At 42.0% G+C, this 19,870-nt stretch overlaps 1 protein-coding gene across 4 annotated transcripts in view; it reads left to right on the forward strand.

Moving 5' to 3' along the window:
- trmt11 (tRNA methyltransferase 11 homolog) overlaps positions 1 to 19,870 on the forward strand; it is an 86,962-nt gene that overhangs the window by 53,378 nt on the left and 13,714 nt on the right. For all 4 annotated transcript variants that reach the window (XM_063070549.1, XM_063070568.1, XM_063070559.1 and 1 more), the window contains one exon: positions 2,543 to 2,663. In XM_063070549.1, the coding sequence (XP_062926619.1) occupies positions 2,543 to 2,663 (121 nt within the window). The remainder of the gene's footprint in view (positions 1 to 2,542; positions 2,664 to 19,870) is intronic.

The following is a 19,870-nucleotide window of genomic DNA, read 5'->3' on the forward strand; positions in this document are numbered from 1 at the left end:
GTTTGTGGCTTGATGAAGCCAGTGTGGGAACCACACTGTTTATATTCGCCTTATTCTGCTCCTATGTCTTATGGTCTTATGTAAGTGGGACAAGTGTGAACTGATGATACAGGCGGGTAGGTAGTCTGTGCATATATATTAACTGAGCTTTTAGATTTTGAAAGGTTCATGAAAATGACCTCTCTGTTCCTCTTTTGCAATATTTATTGTCACAGTCATTTTTATGTCTTGCACTGTACTGCTGCAACAAAATGACAAATATCATGATGTATGTCAGTGGTAATAAACCTGATTCTGATTCTTTAACAAGGGGAATGATTTTACATTGTAACTTTCGGATGTTGTGTAGTTCCTAAATAATGCCAGATGGGGGTGCTGCAAACCAATAATTCAGCTAAATTATTGAGTTATACACCCGTAATTCTTGTAATAAATGCATGTTAAGGGAAATCTGTCTGTTTATTGAGATACAACACCAAATAGGCCCTTGCGGCCCTTTGAGCCACCCCGCCCAACAATCCTCCAATTTAATCCCAGCGTAATCATGGGATAATTTACAATGAACAATTAACCTACCAACCAGTATGTCTTTGGACAGTACCTGTAGGAAACCCACGCAGTCAGGGAGAGAATGTACAAGCTCCTTGCAAGCAACAGCGGGATTTGAACCCAGGTCGCAGATACCGTAAGGTGGTGTGCTAACCACTATGCTACTGTGCCGCAAGATCTGCAGATCTCTGGGTTCAAATTTTGCTGTGAACTGAGGTATAATTATTATAGTTATTTAATTGCTGATAGTGCACAGAGTAAATCTTTGTGGTGCAATGTATCCTATAGATTCAAAGATTATGTGCAAATGCCATACTTGATCGGCCACTTCATTCTTAAACAAGAATATTTATCACAGATTGCTACAGTTCTTTCCGCCATTGGTGTCTGGAGATTACAGTGTCTACAATGCAGATAAATCACAGTGTTGGAGGATCATTTCTTTATTCCTCTCACTTTGCTGTTTTTACCACAAAGGTGACAGACCAAGTAGTTATGATCAGTGTGATTCCATATCTACAACAGTGATGTGTGACACACTACTAGGAAATTTGGGACACAGATCCATTAATAATTGTATTCTATTTTTTTGTTTCCACCTCAGTATTAGATCAGCAATGTCAAATAATCAGCATTGTTCGGTTTTCCAATTAGCTGCTGTTCACAGCTCTAGGAGCATATTGTCCAGAGCTGCATTTAAAACTTAATCTGCCGTCCATGTTCAGGTCTAAAGATTTGTTGCTAAAGTTGATATTTTGCTATATAGCCCAAGTCCAGAATCTGCCTTAACATTCGCTTAAACAGTTGGAAGGAAATTCCACAGCAAAATTTATTTGATGGTACAGCCCTATAATGAAAAGAAATTGAGAAAACTTTTCCGTTAACTTGGTTTGGAAGTTTTTACAATGAGACTATGATCTTCATGGGGATATAGTGTTCAAACAATAATATGTTTATGTAACTTATAAAATTCATTTAATAAGTTAGAAATTTATATTAGCAAAAATGTAAGACTTTGCACAGGCAAATATCCCTGGCAATTAAAACAATTTAATACTGCCTTGTAATTCCTCTTGAGCACTCAGTGCAGGATGTACTGTGTCAAAGTGACTGCCAAAGAAGTACTGGTCCTCCCTTCCCTGAGATCACCCTAATATTATCTATTCTACACCCTTTCTACAGTTTGGTGACCCGAACTGCAGATAAATATGACAAATATCACCTCATGGAAGTTTTATACAAGTGCAGCAGACAATACAATACAAATGTCATTGTTTTGGTAATCTTCTTGTTTAGAAAACACCACATATTTATGACCAGAAATGAATACAGATGAGGAGGAGAAAATAATGTTCTGTATCATGCCTCTTTTAGTACACAATGTAATCAGGAGTTGCTTGATTATTTATTTGTTTATTGAGATACGGTGAGGAATAGGCCTTTCTGCCCCTTCGAGCTGTGCCAGCCAGCAACCCCCGATTTAGCCCTAGCCCAATCATAGGACAACTTACAATGACCTATTAACCTACCAACCGGTACGTCTTTGGACTGTGGGAGGAAACCCACACGGTCACAGAGAGAACGTACAAACTCCTTACAGACAGCGGCGGGAATTGAACCCAGGTTGCTGGTACAGTGGAGCATTGTGCTAACCACTGCGCCACCGTGTATAATTAACGACAGCATGTAAATGGGAAATAAGATGACACCAGGGTTCACAGGTTGTGCTTTCAATGCACTAATGCCTTAATCGGAGAAGCTGAATTTGTACAGTGGAATACTCATTTAAAATTATGGCCTTGTGGAAATGATTTTGCTCTGTGCCACTTGGATGCTGCATTGTTTGATCCCACCTACGTGAGTTGTCTTCCTGCTAATATATACAAATACAAGGTACGGGTCAGGGAGTGAACAGGGGCCTCAAAGATGTCAGTTTGAGAGTTGTCATTCCTTAGACTATGTCTCACATTTGCCTGTTTTATCTTTATTTCAGCTACTCTGAAGATGTTATCCCTCAACATCCTTGCCTGAAGCTTATTAGTAACTGTGAACAGCCTCTTACAACTCATACATCTCGACAACTAATAACAATGGAAAAGGTGAAAGAATTTGAGGTATGAAAGCTGAACTTATGTCTTTTATGTAACCTGGAAAAGGGAAAGAAAAAGGGTTAATTTTAATTGTCTGCTTTTATCAGGTGGTAAAGGAAAATTATGTTGTTATGATTTTATTCACATTTTATTTCTTTTTAGAAAATAATACATACAAAGTATTGATCTTTTGTGATCTGAATAAACATTTGAGTGGATTTGGGATCAGGAAAATAGTTCAGTATTTTGATACACCCTGCTTTTGGTCCTGCTTGGGGGAAGAAACTGTTACATAGTCTGGTCGTGAGAGCCCGAATGCTTCGGTACCTTTTGCCAGATGACAGGAGAGGGAAGAGTTTGTATGAGGGGTGAGTGGGGTCCTTCATAATGCTGTTTGCTTTGCGGATGCAGCGTGTGGTGTGAGTGTAATGGTGGGAAGAGAGACCCCGATGATCATCTCAGCTGACCTCACTATCCGCTGCAGGGTCTTGCGATCCGAGATGGTGCAATTTCCGAACCAGGCAGTGATGCAGCTGCTCAGGATGCTCTCAATACAACCTCTGTAGAATGTGGTGAGGATGGGGGGTGGGAGATGGACTTTTCTCAGCCTTTGCAGAAAGTAGAGACGCTGCTGGGCTTACTTTGCTATGGAGCTGGTGTTGAGGGACCAGGTGAGATTCTCCGCCAGGTGAGCACCAAGAAATTAGGTGCTCTTAACGATCTCTACGGAGGAGTCGTCGATGTTCAGCGGAGAGTGGTCGCTCCGTGTCCTCCTGAAGTCAACAACTATCTCTTTTGTTTTGTTCACATTCAGAGACAGGTTGTTGGCTCTGCACCAGTCCGTTAGCCGCTGCACCTCCTGTCTGTATGCTGACTCATCGTTCTTGCTTATGAGACCCACCACGGTCATATCATCGGCGAACTTGATGATGTGGTTCGAGCTGTGTGTTGCAGCACAGTCGTGGGTCAGCAGAGTGAACAGCAGTGGACTGAGCACACAGCCCTGGGGAACCCCTGTGATCAGTGTGATGGTGTTGGAGATGCTGCTTCCAATCCGGACTGACTGAGGTCTCCCAGTCAGGAAGTCTACGATCCATTTGCAGAGGGAAGTGTTCAGGCCCAGTAGGCTCAGCTTTCCAATCAATTTCTGAGGAATGATTGTGTTGAATGCTGAACTGAAGTCTATGAACAGCATTCGAACGAACGTGTCTTTCTTGTCGAGGTGGAGGGTGATGACAATGGCGTCGTCTGTTGAACGGTTGGGATGGTATGCGAACTGCAGGGGGTCCAGTGAGGGGGGCAGCAGGGTCTTGATGTGCCTCATGACGAGCCTCTCGAAACACTTCATGATGATGGAAGTGAGTGCAACGGGACGGTAGTCCTTGAGGCAGGACACTGAAGACTTCTTCGGCACGGAGACGATGGTGGTGACCTTGAAGCACATAGGAACATTAGATTTCCAGAACTTGAAGATTTTTCTTCTTGATTGCGATATTCTGGAATTTATAGGACTGTGCAAAAGTTTTAGGCACACATAGCTAGGGTGCCCCAGAATTTTGCACAGTACTGTAGTAATTTTTTGTATTGCACTGTACTACCGCTGCTACAAAAAAATTGATTACATATGTGAGTGATGATAAACCTGATTCTGATTAGAAACCTGTCTCTATTGTGGACTGAGAATGGGAAGAAGGCAGAGAGAGGGGATTCATGGTTGGGAAGAGGGGAGGGAGTGGGAAGTACCAGAAGGACATTCTGTAATGATCAATAAACCAATTGTTTGGAATCAGATGACCTTGCCTGGTGTCCCAGGGCTGTCTTTCTCTGTCATCGGTCCCATACCCCTCTCGCGGCGCTCCACCCTCGCCATTCCCAACATCCTTTGCTCCCGTCAGATTTACAAACTCGCTCTCCGCTCCACGTTGACAAATACAGTACTGTGCAAAAGTCTTAGGCTCCCTAGGCACTCATATACATGTTCCTAAGACTTTTGCCCAGTGTAATTCAAATATTTAGTTATGATTGAGCGCAGAGAAACATCGAGAATTCTCCTCAAGAGAGCAAGTGAGGTGACTGTGGTTTGGGAATGCTGAAGGAGTAGTTGATGGGCCAACTTTCTGTCCTGGAAACAACAGTTCAATTGTAGGTCTGCGCTGCCTAGTTGTTGTTCCTCTTGCTTATCTGCGATGGAAGGATTGTGCTTATAGTGTTAAAGTAGTTGTTTATCTGTCGTTTTCCTGTCTCTCTGCTCTCAGCACCATCCTCCAGTGTACTTCCTCCAGACAATGGCTGGGGCTGCTGTTTGCTTCGACCACAATTAATTAATAATCTAGTAGGGCACAAGAGGCCTTTTTAAATCCATGAGTAAAATGGATATTTCATTTGGATGAATCCTCAGTCAGATGTAATTGGAGATGTACTATTCTGAGATGCTAACTCAGATGTTAACTGTCAAGCTCTCTGCCTCAAGCCGCTTTTCTGTTTCGCAATTTGAAAATAAGATTTCATTATTAAAAATGTAACTTGATACTGTAGGCACATTTTATGTAGACTTATCGCATGGAAAATGATGGACGTTTTTGTTAAGCCAGTCTGTACAGTCACTGTTACCATTGTTTTTGATTTTTTGGCAATTTAAATATTTCAACTTCATTTTAATGTATTTCATCATACTGCAAGCAAAGTTGTTCTTGCGCTAATTTGAATGCTTTTGGCAATTGCTCTTACAAGAATAAGGAAGCGTCTAGGCCAGGGGCTCCCAAACTTTTTTTTATGTCATGCACCAATACCGTCAAGCAAGGGGTCTGTGGACTCCAGGTTAGGAACCCCTTCTCTGAGCAAATTAGAGTAGAGGAGCTGTGACTGAAGTTGCTTTAAAGTGGTGGGAACATTTCAGTGATCATAATGAGTCTGTGATCATCACTTGGGACCAACTACCTCATGATTCCGCAGGAATCGCTCCCTACACAACTCCCTTGTCCATTTGTCCCCCCCATCCCTCCCCACTGATCTCCCTCCTGGCACTTATCCGTGTAAGCGGAACAAGTGCTACACATACCCTTACACTTCCTCCCTTACCACCATTCAGGGCCCCAAACAGTCCTTCCAGGTGAAGCATCACTTCACCTGTGAGTCGACTGGGATGATATACTGCGTCCAGTGCTCCCGATGTGGCCTTTTATATATTGGTGAGACCCAACACAGACTGGGAGACCGCTTTGCTGAACATCTACGCTCTGTCCGCCAGAGAAAGCAGGATCTCCCAGTGGCCACACATTTTAATTCCACATCCCATTCCCATTCTGACATGTCTATCCACGGCCTCCTCTACTGTAAAGATGAAGCCACACTCAGGTTGGAGGAACAACACCTTATATTCCGTCTGGGTAGCCTCCAACCTGATGGCATGAACATCGACTTCTCTAACTTCCGCTAAGGCCCCACCTCCCCCTCGTACCCCATCTGTTACTCATTTTTATGAACACATTCTTTCTCTCACTCTCCTTTTTCTCCCTCTGTCCCTCTGAATATACCTCTTGCCCATCCTCTGGGTCACCCCCGCCCTCCTTGTCTTTCTTCCCGGACCTCCTGTCCCATGATCCTCTCGTATCCCCTTTTGCCTATCACCTGTCCAGCTCTTGGCTCTATCCCTCCCCCTCCTGTCTTCTCCTATCATTTTGCATCTCCCCCTCCCCCTCCAGCTTTCAAATCCCTTACTCACTCTTCCTTCAGTTAGTCCTGACGAAGGGTCTCGGCCTGAAACATCGACTGCACCTCTTCCTACAGATGCTGCTTGGCCTGCTGCGTTCACTAGCAACTTTGATGTATGTTGCTTGAATTTCCAGCATCTGCAGAATTCCTGTTGTTTACCTCATGACTCTCCTGGTATTATTGCTTGCAAAGCAACTAAGGTTCTCTGCTGGGACCTGTGGATTTTTTTGATTACGAAGTTGCTCAGGGGACAGAAAGTTGTGCGTGTTGGTTGACGGGAATCCAGAATGACAGTAAGTAGCATTGGTAACTTGAAGTGAGGTTAGTGGTTAACAGCTGTAATTCTCTCCGGGTCAGCCTCACTGGTCACTCCTTTCACCAGTCCCTAGATTACATTCATTTGGAAGTTCGAATTAAACCCAAATATCAAATTTCACAATAAGTTTTGTGGGTAGTTAAACCCAGATTTGCAGTCAGTGTGCTCAACACAGATCACCAGATAAGTTTATCCCTAGAAGACACTATAGACTACTGGTGCTGGCATAGTCATAGTGATAGAGTGATAGAGTCATAGAGCATCACAGCACAGGCCCTTTGGCCCATCTAGTCCATGCATTGTTCTGCCTTGTTCCACCAACCTATATCTGGACCATAGCCCTCCATCTAGATCGAAAAACAAACGGTGGGTCAGGCAGCATCTGTGGAGACAGAGGGATGATCAACATTTTGGGCCAAGATTCTGTATCAGGACCAATCCTTACAGTGGCAGCTTGGAGTATGGAGTCTGCATGTTTTTCTTATTGTTAGTAAACAGAGTCTTTGTGACTGAGAAGGATCACAGGTGGTTGGGGAGGGGGAGGAAGAGTATTTGTGGGGTGAAGGTACAGAGAAAAAGAAGAATAAAATTCACATTTATCTAGCTTATGTGTGAAAACATTGAATGTGTTTGACGCTAGTAAGTTTCAAAAGATACTGAGAATATTTCTAAAAATAATAACTGGAAAAAGGTTTAAAAACTAAGAGAACCATTTTAAACATTTAAGAAACATTCAAAAGTACTTACAAATTTCTAAATTAACCAAATTCTGTCTTAGTCCTGTGTCGCCATTCTACCCCACCCCCCCAACCCATTGAGTGAATGATAAAGCAGTCTTTGCCCTGTCCAGTCTGGGCCAGGGTGATTTTGTTTCCTTACTGAACTCCATGAGGAGTCTGGCTTCAGAGAACAGTAAACCACAGACTACTATTTAAGACTTTCCACATTTTGTATAGAGATCCTACGGTGTGCTAGAAAATGCCAACATCTTGCCATACAATCCAAGCCGTAGACAATGAAGCCCCTGCCCGAAGCCTTTCTGTTATCTTGTAGATATCCCTGTACTTCCCTGTTGTCTTCTGTAAGGCAAACTAAATAGTAAATTAGAATAACTGTCAACCAATAATATGCTCAAAGAGGCTTATTTTATAGACAACACACCAAAGGTTCATTTTCATTGTCAACTTATGCATGTACAATACAACCCTGATACTCCTCTTCTCCAGGTAGCCACGAAATACAGAAAAACCACAGCAGTCGTTGAAAGAAAAGACATCAACAAAACTTGCAAACCCCAAACCCACATCCTCCCCTGCACAAAAAAAAACTAACAGATCACCCACATGAAAATTGACAGCTGGAACATCAAACCCTAACCCCCCCCCACCCCACCCTCGCACAAAAACTAACTGACCGCCCACACGGAAAACGGCAGCTAGAGCATCAGACCCCAACCTATATTATATATAGAGAAATTTATATCATTTTCTCTAGGGATGTGGTCCATCTATTGCTATCCCTACAGTTCCTTGAAACGTCAAAAACAACTTACACCAATTTGCAGGTTGATGGGATCGGGCAGATTAATAGTTCGGCATGGACTAGGTGGGATGAGGGTCCTGTTTCTGTGTTGACTCTAAACACTGATGCTGATCTGATCTCACCTTTACTGTTTGATAAGTTGTGGAATTGAGAGCTTGAATACACGGCCGAAGTTTTCTCTTTTTGAGTAACTTGGTCTTGACCTCCAAACACCCCTCCCCCAGCTTTCATTGTGGAGCTTGGCCGGCGGCGTGGTTAAAAGAGCTGGTTCTTACACTTTATCATTTTACTGTGTGATCTGCTGACACGTCAATAGATTCATCTAGGCAGAAGCTTCAATTTGTTTTTCATATTCCTAGTCTGTTGTCTTTCTGGGAAGTAAAGCTGTGGTTCTGGTGGAATTCAGTAGCAATTCTTTAATGTCAATGACTTGACACTCCTCTTTCTTATTATGGTCGGAATCCAAGCATGACATTGTGACTGCACACTTCAGCTATATGTTCTGTCCTTTACTGTTTGGTAGTTAGTGATTTTCCACTCCTGTTGGAAAAGCGGAATTTAGGAAGAGTGTTCTATCAGTAAGGAGTTATTTCTTATGTTATATTGAAACTATGACGATTGGTAGGCAGTAAACAGAGAAGATTAGTTACTCTGTGTCTTGTCTGTGCACTGTACTTAGTCTTAAGATACAGCTGCCCGAAGGTCCATTCAAGGTCCCATGCCAATAAAAGGGGTAATTTTTGTCCCCTGTTTGCATATATTCAGATTTTTAATGACACTGTGCTGGAAGCCGTGCCTTCTGGCAGTGCTTGGGCAGAGACCAATGGCAGCACATTGCTATTCATTGCCTAGTGCTCCTTCCCACCCCAGTTTCCATGTCTGCTTTATGTATGGACTATTTCTACGTTGGACCTGTAATCATCCTCTTCTGAAAGCACGTCTTCTGAAAATGGACTCCGAAGGATCTAGGTCATATATGGTTAAATTCATATTTTAAAACTATTCACTGACTCAAGCTGGGAAGAAATTTTCATCAAGTTTGCACTTGCATGAAGGTGAATTAATTAAACTGGTGTTGAATGATTGTGACACACAAGAGATTCTGCAGATGCTGGAAATCCTGAGTAACACACACAAAATGGTGGAGGAGCTCAGCAGGTCAGGCAGCACCTATGAAGAGGAATAAAGAGTCGACGTGTTGGGCCGAGTCCCTTCACCAGGACTAGAAAGGGGGCGGGGGGAAAGGGGGAAGATGTAGGAAGGAGTGTAAGCTGGAAGGTGATAGGTGAAGCCATGTGAGGGGGAAGGTAGGTGGGTGGGGGTGGGGGATATGAAGAGAAGTTGGGAGATATTAGGTTGGAAAAGGCAAAGGGCTGAAGAAGAAGGAATGTGTTAGGAGAGGAATGTAGACCATGCGAAAAAGGTGAGGAGGAGGGGCATTAGAAGGAGATGATGGGCAGGTGAGGAGAAGAGAAAGGGGCAAGAGGGCAGCCAAAATAGGGAATGGAAAAGGAAAGGGGAGAAATCAGCAGAAATCGTAGTAATTGACGTTCATGCTGTCAGGTTGGAGGCTACCCAAATACAACATGAGATGTTGCTCCTCCAACTTGAGAGCGGCTGTGCATGTCGGAATGGGAATCAGGAGTGGAATTAAAATGGTTGGCTACTGGGACATCCTCCCTGTTGTGGATGGAGTTAAGGTGCTAGAATGATTGTGATTTGCTTAAGCAGTGATCTAAACAAGAAAGTGGATAAGACTCGGGTCTTTGCTCCGATTTGCTACCTACCCTATCACCTCCATTGACTCTCAGAACCATGATGCCAGTCTCTGATGAGAACAGACTGGCTGCCTTTCTCATTTTCATGGATACTGTTTGTAAAAATAATCTGCCTGTATTTATGTTAGAGCATAAATTATCCTTCAGTGCTGTTTCAGATGTAATGACTGATTCCAGCACACTATGTTCTTGATCTTTTGTATGAATTCCATGTGTTTCAACAGTAATATGTGCGAGCTGTTACCACATTGTTGGAAGCAAAGTTTAGTAGGCCTTTCACTCTGAAATGCTGTCCATTTGAACAAAATTGAGAAAATTTTTAAATATAGAAAGATGACTGTAATATATTTATCAACTAATAGTAATCACAAGATTTAAGGCAATGTTGTTTATGATTGTTGTCCAAATTAGATTTGGAAATCAGTCCTATCTGGATTATGAAAATTTGATCCGACGATTTTCTGCACTGACACAGTGTGAACAAAATAACAAGAATTAAAATTTGATGTCATATCAGACAAGTTGTATTCTTCATTTTGTTGATTTTACATAATTGATCAGTTTTGTGGCTATCCCTCGAGGTCGAGGATGATGATCTTCATTCTGAAGAAGTGGCCCACAGAGCGAAGATGCCTGTGCGTGTATTTGTTTAACGTGTACTTGATGTTGCACTCCAAGATGCTTCACAAATCATCTTGATGCTTCACAAATCAACCAACTGATTCCAATGACATGGAAACCACGAGATTGGAGCTGATGGATTTGTTGCAGCCTTCATTCGCCTTCACAGCCATTGAGTTCGAAGTAACTTCGTCCGCCTGTTCCACCGTTGAGGACTTGGCTGGATTGTTCTTTGTCAGGGACCTCACCCTCGACCTTACCGCCATGGGTGACCCTGCCAGGAGCATAGCTCCAGACGGCATCGCTCTCGGGATCACAGGACCACACAAGCTTCTCCACCACGACAAGGTGACAATCCATGGAGAAGTGTTGATCAGTTTATTGCATCAGTAAAAGCCGTATTAGTTGTAGTTTAATTCAGTATCTAATTTTCTAGAAATCCTTATGTTTCAGCATCTGGCTCACACACTAATACACTGAATCCTCTTTATTCCGTCTGTGGATTCACCTGCTTGCAGAGTCGGCTGTGTATTTCAGGGAGTGTTAGGCTGGCTATGTGGCTGGTGCTTGGGTTGGGAATACTGGGGTCTGGAATGGGGGTAGGCTTATGGACAGTGCCGGGATTTAGAATGTGGATTGATGTAGCCTGAGTCTAGGGTCTGATGAGCTGAAACTTGCCAGGTTCTACTTCCCACATCCTATAGGACCATAAGAAATGGAAGCAGAATTGGGCTATTTAGCCCAAATGAGTCTGCTCCACCATTTCATCATGGCTGATCCATTGTTCCTCTCCATCCAATTCTCTTGATTTCTTCCCATAACTTTTCAACCCTTGACTAATCAAGAACCTATCAACCACTGCCTGATATATACAATGACTTGGCCTCCATAGCCACCTGTGGCAATGAATTTCACAGATTCACCACCCTGGCTAAAGAAATTCCTCTGTTCTAAATGGACATCCCTCTATTCCGAGGCTGTGCCCTCTGGTTCTAGACTCCCCCACTATAGGGATCATCTTCTTCCACATCCACTCTATCTAGGCCTTTCATGATTCAAGATTCAAAATTCAAAAAACTTTATTGTCGTTCTAACTGTATATCAGCTCTGCGGGGCAGAATGAGACAGCGTTTCCCAGGAGCAGTGCAATCATAACATAACAAACGCAACACTAAATAATAAACATAACAATAAATAGTAAAACACAACAGCCACATGTCAGTTAAAACCAAGTTATAACTGTCCAGTGCAAGTTAAAAGTGTCCAAAGTAGAGTCAGGTAGAGCAGCTATTTAGCAGTCTGACTGCCTGTGGGAGGAAGCTGTTTAGTAGCCTTGTGGTTTTAGTTTTGATGCTCCTGTAACGTTTGCCTGATGGCAGAAGAACAAACAGTTCATGGAGAGGGTGTGAGGGGTCTTTAATGATGTACCGTGTCTTCTGGAGGCATCAACTCCGAAAGAGGTCTTGGACAGAAGGTAGGGAGACCCCAATAACCTTCTCTGCTCCTCTAACCACCCTCTGCAAGGCCTTTTTGTCGACAGCACTGCAGCTGGAGTACCAGTTTGTGATGCAAAAGGTCAGCACAGTCTCAACCAAGCCTCTGTAGAATGTAGTTAAGATGTTAGTGGGGAGTGATGCTTGTTTAAGCTTCCTCAGAAAGTGCAATCTCTGTTGGGCCCGTTTCACAATCCCAGTGGTGTTCCTGGACCAGGTGAGATTGTCTGAGATCTGCACCCCAAGGAACTTGATGTTTTCCACTCTCTCCACTGTGGAGCTGCTGATGCTGAGGGGTACGTGCTCAGGCTGAGACCATCTGAAATCGACGATCATCTCCTTGGTTTTGGTGACATTAAGCATCAAGTTGTTATGATGGGTTTCAATGAGATCCCCCATCATTCTGCTAAATTTCAGCGAGCACAGGTCCAGAGCCATCAAATGCTCCTCATACGCTAACCCTATCATGCCCAAAATCATTCTTGTGAACCTCCTCTGAGTTCTCTCCAATGTCAGCAGAACAGTCCACACTACTCCAAGTGAGGCCTCACCAATGCTTTATAAAACTTTAGCATATGGATACCCAGAGCTCTCCATGTAGCAACATTCTGTTATCTTTCCTGTTTAACAATATCCTACCTATTTCTGTGGGATTGCTTATCTATTAGATTGAAATGCCTGATATTCATCAGTCCTTTCTCATAACTCAGAGCCCCAATATTAGAGATTGGTTATTTGACTGCCTCCAATACTTGATTGACCTACTGACTGAACCGAAGGTGTAAGATAACTGGAATATTGTTGGTATTGGTTTTATAATTGTCAAATTAGCTTCCGGTAAGATGGCCATGTGCTTAGTCGCTGCAACCTCTCTGGGTCCAATAAATGGAGCAAATGTGTGTCTTAGATGTTATCCTTGTGAACACAAGACCTTGTTGAACATTGGTAATACAAAATACCAATGTCTAGTTCATTGGAAAGATTGACAGCAGGGAAGCTGCGTAGCCTTGGTTGTTGCATGGACCAGGCCCTCATACCACGGCATCACCTGTTGCAGCCATCAGATGAGAAGGCGCTGGAGGCAATGTGGGAATATGGGAATGGACAGAGGTAGAGTAAGCGCACCGAAATCTTCAGGTCGGCTCTCCCTTTGATGCTGCTCTCCATTGTTCACTCTCTGGATTGCCTTCCTCTGAGACTGACGCAGCACGAGACAAGCTGGATTGTCTGCGTCTGCGGCTGACACAGTGAGAAATGAGGAACTGCTGCATACTTGTTCTCGCAGGAGCGCGGCTCCGGGACAACATCCCACGCACCATCAGTCTTCAGGCCATGCCACTCGGGGACTCGTGCTGATAATTTTTTGAGCCTGTATGTGCTATTGTGACTGTATGTACAGTGTTTATCACCTTGGCCCTGGAGGAGCACTGTTTCGTTCAGTCATATACGCATTTATGGTTGAATGACAATCTTGATCTTGAACACGTATGAAGATACAGAGAAAAGCTTGTTTTGATTGAATTATTACACAGTGCATTCAGGTAGAACAAAGTAAAAGAATAACAGAATGCAGAATGAAGTGTAAAAGCTACTGAGAAAGTGCAGTGCAGGTAAAGAAAGAAGTGTAAGATCATCACGAGGTAGATTGTGAAGTCAAGAGATCATCTTGAGTCCATCATACAAGTGTGCAGTTTTGGTCACCTACCTACAGGAAAGATGTTAATAATGTTGAAAGAATACAGAGAAAATTTACAAGTATGCTTCTGGGTCTGGAGAACCTGAGTGATAAGGAAAGATTGAGTAGGTTAGGACTGTATTCATTAGAACTTAGAAAGTTGAGAGGAGATTTGATAGAGGTATGCAAAGTTATGAGGGGTAAATTCTAGCAGGTTTTCCACTGAAGTTGGGTGAGACTGCAACCAGAGATCATGCATTAAGGGTGAAAGGTGAAAAGTTTAAGGGGAACATGAGGGAAAACTTCTTTACTCAGAGGATTGTGAAGTGTGGAATGAGCTGTCTCCCCCAAGTGGTGCATGCAAACTTGATTTCAATGTTTAAGAGAAGTTTGGATAGGTATATGATTACTAGGGTTTGGATGGCTATGGTCCTGTGCAGATCGATAGGAGTAGACAGTGTAAATGGTTTCAGCATGGACTAGATGGGCCAAAGTGCCTTTTTCTGTGCTGTACATCTCTATGACTAGCTTATACTATGCAGTTCATCCTCTGGGCTACATTTAGCAATTTTATTTCTGCAGTTTAATATTGATTTTATTGCTTAATGCTCAGTATCTTTAAACACTTTAAATCATCCTTTTAAAAAAAAGCTATGGATCCAGGAAATCTGATACAGGTTCTCAACAGTAGGATTTCCTCTGCATTGCATGTGGTCATTAGTTGACTGGTTTGTGGAATACACCCTATTCAGCTGGCAAATGAGCCCTTGCATTGTAGTTGCTCTTGTATCTCACTCACATTAGGATCATCCGCTCTACACTGCAAGCATTTAGGAGCAGTGTCTCATCCCTCTGTTGGGCAATTAGTCTTCTGCTACAACGGGGAGTTGGACAATATGCAATCTCAACCATTGCTCATCAGCTGTTGCTAAAGAGTTGAGAGTGAAGGTATGAAAGGAAGGCAAAATGTTTAGAGGTAAGACAAAGTGATTCTGGCTATGTTCAAAAAGTAACCTTGTGGGGAAAAGAGGTTGATTTTCTTGAAGATGTCCACTCCCTAATACTTCCCCATCCCCAACAAATGTCACCTGCAGCCAATGTTATGTCTATCCCCCAGCACTTCATCAGTTATCCTGATAGGGAAGAAGAAAAAGAACTGCTGAAATATGGCTTTAAGAAAGGGACATTCATGAAAGGTTAACAAACTGCAACACAAAGTCATTGGGAATATTTGAAAAGAATGATCACATACTCTGTGATATATCAGATGCAGTTGTTGACCATTGTGCAAAACAAGTTGGGATACTTAGTCTATGAACATGGATAGTGAATCTTGTTTTGCATTTTGACAGTGAAGATGCACTGTAGAATAGTGGTAATTTAGAATGGATTGTGAGCAGAAATACTTCCCCTTACTTGGTTACAATTTTGGCACTTGTACCTATCCGGATCAGGGAACAAACCCATGGCTAACATAGTTCAACAGTTATAATGAATTGATTGAGATAAAATGGAAGTACTTTCTTGTCTTCTGAAGGTCTTTGTCAATGTTGTTTTTGAGAAGTTGTGTTTATTACCTCAATTCATACATATATAGAACATATGTTGGAAATTTTCCAGTAACGCTAATAGATTTCTCTACTTAGCATTGCGTAGAGCAAAACTATGCAGATTAACACTTGTTCTGTTGCCCAGATATGAAATAATTTTATTTGGTTGTTTATTGTTACATGTCCGCAAAAAATATAGAACTATGTGAGTGGACTATCACTGTTTCTGATTACTTAAGCCTGTCTTTCATGGACCTGCCAAGAATTGGCTCATTGGATGGTTATAGAATACTAAATAGTAAGCTTTCCCTTTTACAAAAGGAAAATGTCATGCTTTTAATGGATATCATGTCTTGGTACAAACACTGAAGAATGCATATCTTATGAAATGTGTATTTCTGGGAATACAGTTACAATATGGCAAGCAAAATAAACACTTTGTGCAGCTGCAACAAAATGAAGAATATGCATCTGTACTGTACCTCAGTACACGCTGCAACATTGGATCTAATGAGTTTTAAAAGATAACCACCTGAGTTGTATGGCAGTCAGATTTGTGTACAGTCAGTTCTAGAAATAGTAAATGGCCTTGTTAAACATCCTAACAAAACCCATAGACCTTGACGTACAGTTTCCTCCTCCTTCTATGGCTGTGTATCACCATTTCAAAGGATCCCTGGTTGTAGAACAGCCAATCACATTGGCACATTGTCACAGAGAGAATATCATATGAAAGCAAACAGACTTTTTATAAGCCTTATAAAAATTTTATAGGACTGCATGTAACAATTTTTATAAAGTATACAATATATTTTATAAAAATGTTACATGCATCTGTAATCAAGTTAGATTAAATAATACGTATAAAAATACATTAAAAAGCCATTGTACTTTGAAATATTTACTCAACTGAATTTATACTTTGCTAAGCAATAAATATAGGTTGGTATACCACTAAAATTAATTCAGACCTCACTGAACAAAGTATAATATTTTCAAGATATTTTATAATGAGTCTGGATTGGTTTGTTTTTCCTATCTATTGATAGCAACCACTGCTCCCTGGACCTTACATGCACAAAATCCATATTTTCATAAGATCTGGGCCAGCAAATTAAATTGCTTTAGAATTGTTAGTTTGGAATTTCGAAGGCTATTGCATCATGTCTCTGTTTGAAAGTAGACTGATTAGTTGGTAAACAGCTGGATGGGATTTACCTTGCATTCTGTGAATGGGATATATCCGGGCAACTTCCCACATTGTGTACATGCTAGTTTTGTAAGTATACTGGAGCATGCCTTCAGTATTACAGCTGGGGTGTTGGAAAAACTGGAGGCTAAGCAAGTTATCGTTAAACCTGAGAGACTGCCTGAGAAGAGTGTGACAAATGAGCCTAAGCTGATGTGGGCAATCCTTTAATGATGCTGAAACAGATAACTATTTAACCATTATAAATTCCATTATAACCATGGCTGCCTAATCTTCATGGATCAATTACTGCCCAGTATTGTAACATCTTGCTGGCCGGTGGCGTAGTGGCACCCGCTCTGAACTTCGAGGTGAGTGGTCCTGGGTTCAAATCCGGCCGGCTCCTTGCACGCTTTCCATCTGTGCTGGGTTGAGCGTCGAGCTAGCAACTGGGCTCTTTTTGGAAAAAAAAACAGACAGGTGTTAACAGAACAGCAATTGCTGCTTGATGCTCCACAAGACGCAGAGAGCAACAACAATAGTAAGATCTGGAGCAGGGTACCTGGCTGATCATGCTGCGGTTAACTCTATCACACAAACTAATCTTCCGTCCGTGGACTCACTTTACACCGCACGCTGTCGGAGCAGTGCTGCCAGGATAATCAAGGACATGACCCACCCAGCCAACACACTTTTTGTCCCTCTTCCCTCTGGGAGAAGGTTCAGGAGCTTGAAGACTCATACGGCCAGATTTGGGAACAGCTTCTTTCCAACTGTGATAAGACTGCTGAATGGATCCTGACCCGGATCTGGGCCGTACCCTCCAAATATCCGGACCTGCCTCTCGGTTTTTTTGGACTACCTTACTTCCCATTTTTCTATTTTCTATTTATGATTTATAATTTAAATTTTTAATATTTACTAATTTAAACTATTTTTAATATTTAATATTTGTAATCCAGGGAGTGTGAAGCGCAGAATCAACTATCGCTGTGAAGATTGTACGTTCTAGTACCAATTGTTTGGCGACAATAAAGTATAAAGTATTTGCAACACATCCAAAAATAAAGCACCAGCTACTACCCAGATACAAAACCAGAAAAAGCATTTGGGCTTGGGCAACCAAGTGGTGGATAACATTCATGACATTGTGACGGGTGTCACGGTAGTGTAGAGGTTAGTGCGGAACTATTACAGTCTCTTTATGTCCTCCCACCATCCAAAGACATGCCAAGCAGATTAAATGGTCATTGTAAATTGTCCTGTGATTAGGTTAGGGTTAATTGGTATTGTGGGGTTGCTGGACCGGCGTCGGCCAGAAAGGGCCGACTCCGGGCAGTATCGCTAAATAAATAACAAATCAAATAAATAAATCTAGTTGCAGAGAATAAATTATGTCCAACATGAAAGACCCAGTGACTTTTGAAGACATTCCCTTTACTAAGACCGCATCACCAATGTATTGGGGATCCCATTGTCCAGCAAATAGAATTGCAGTCAACATTACATTGTGTAATTGGTATTGAACTTGGTGTCAATTGCTAAGAGTGGATGATTTCACAATAAAGACCATGGAGATTATGAATAAATATTAGAAGATAGCAGCACAGATATATAACAGCTGTTAGAAAAATTAGAGAATCCTTTACTAACCCACAGTAGAAAGGGTTTTACTGAAGAACTGGGTTAAGGTTTTAAAAAAAATTTTGCTAAGAAATGATTGAAGATGTCTTGTACTAATATTTGGACCTTGTTTTTGCACAAGGAATTGTTAATGTGTTGTATATTTATCATAATGTCTATATTTTCTGTTGATACCCAGTGAAGAACATGATAAAGGTTCAAAAAAGTATCCATTTGAATGGGAGGACATCACAAAGTTCTTGTTTTCACCAATAAGCATTTGTGGTTCAAGATAAAGCTTAGACCTTTCATTCCTTTGTCTTGCCTGTAAAATACAAGCATTTTTGTCACCAATTAAGATAAAAGAAACCATTTATGCTCTCCCCCTCTCTCCCCCTCTCTCCCCCTCTCTCCCCCTCTCTCCCCCTCTCTCCTCCTCTCTCCCCCTCTCTCCCCCTCTCTCCCCCTCACTCCCCCATCTCTCTCTCTCTCTCTCTCTCTCTCTCTCCCCCCCCCCCCTTTCTGTTTATCACAATATGGTTGTAAACTCAGGAATCCTAATTTATTACCCTAGACTTTGAGGTTTTAGCCATCTGTTTTTTCAGTTTTAGGGCTGTTTCTGTGCACTAAAAATTCTGTTTATCAGACACTGAAGTCAGTGCTGTAACTGTCAATTACACGGCTCTTATCTGGCAAGCCTATATTCTCTGACTGGCGTCTTCATTCAGCTCTATTGGAAGCATACAAAATTGATCTGGTTAGCTCCGGGCGTAGTCAAAATGACCCTCACCTCATAAATGTTCCCATTACCGTTAATGTGGTTTTCGGGGTCTAAGCTCCTAAGATATTTTACCAACATATAGTACTCTGCAAAAGTCTTAGGCATATATACATATCAAGAACGCCTGAGACTTCTGCACAGTGTTGTAATAATTTTTGTTTTGCACTATACTGCTGCTGCAAAGAAAACAATTTTTTGAACATATATGAGTGATAGTGAACCTGGTTCTGATATGCGGACTGAGAATGGGAAGGGAGCAGGGAGAGGGGAGTCATGGTTGGGAAACGGGGAGGAGTGGAATACAGGTTTCCCCCACTATCCGAAGGTAGAGCGTTCCCATGAAATGGTTCATAAGCCGGAATGTCGTAAGGTGAATAAGTAATTACCATTTTTTAATATGGGAAAAATTCTTGAAAGTTCCCAGACCCAAAAAATAACCTCCAAAATTATGCCAAAAAACACACAAAACCTAAAATAACAGTAACATATAGTAAAAGCAGGAATGATATGATAAATACACAGCCTATATAAAGTAGAAATACTTTCCTGCAGCACTGTCTAGCGCAGCGAAAAACTCGCAGAAGCACTCTCGGCAGAAACACTCTCTCCAGTAATCTTTAAGCTTTGAACCTGCCAAATCTTGCCAAATAACACATAAAAATACACAGCCTATATAAAGTAGAAATAATGTATATACAGTGTAGTTTCACTTACCGGAATCGGGAAGACTCCAATAAATTACAGTTTCATCATAGTTAAACACTTGCTTATATGAATAAGCACCTGACGCAATCAGCAATCACCTCTGATGTGGACCAACATTTACATGCCAGGCGGCACCTAATTAATTAGCTTGTTTGTTTCGGCTTTTTTTCTTAAAGATGTGCTGGGTGCGTTCTGACTACCGCTGCATTCTTCGCGGCAATCTATCCAGAGGTTGGGGACCACTGCT

This window comes from Mobula hypostoma, chromosome 2 (assembly GCF_963921235.1).
Source record: "Mobula hypostoma chromosome 2, sMobHyp1.1, whole genome shotgun sequence".
NCBI lineage: Eukaryota > Metazoa > Chordata > Chondrichthyes > Myliobatiformes > Myliobatidae > Mobula > Mobula hypostoma.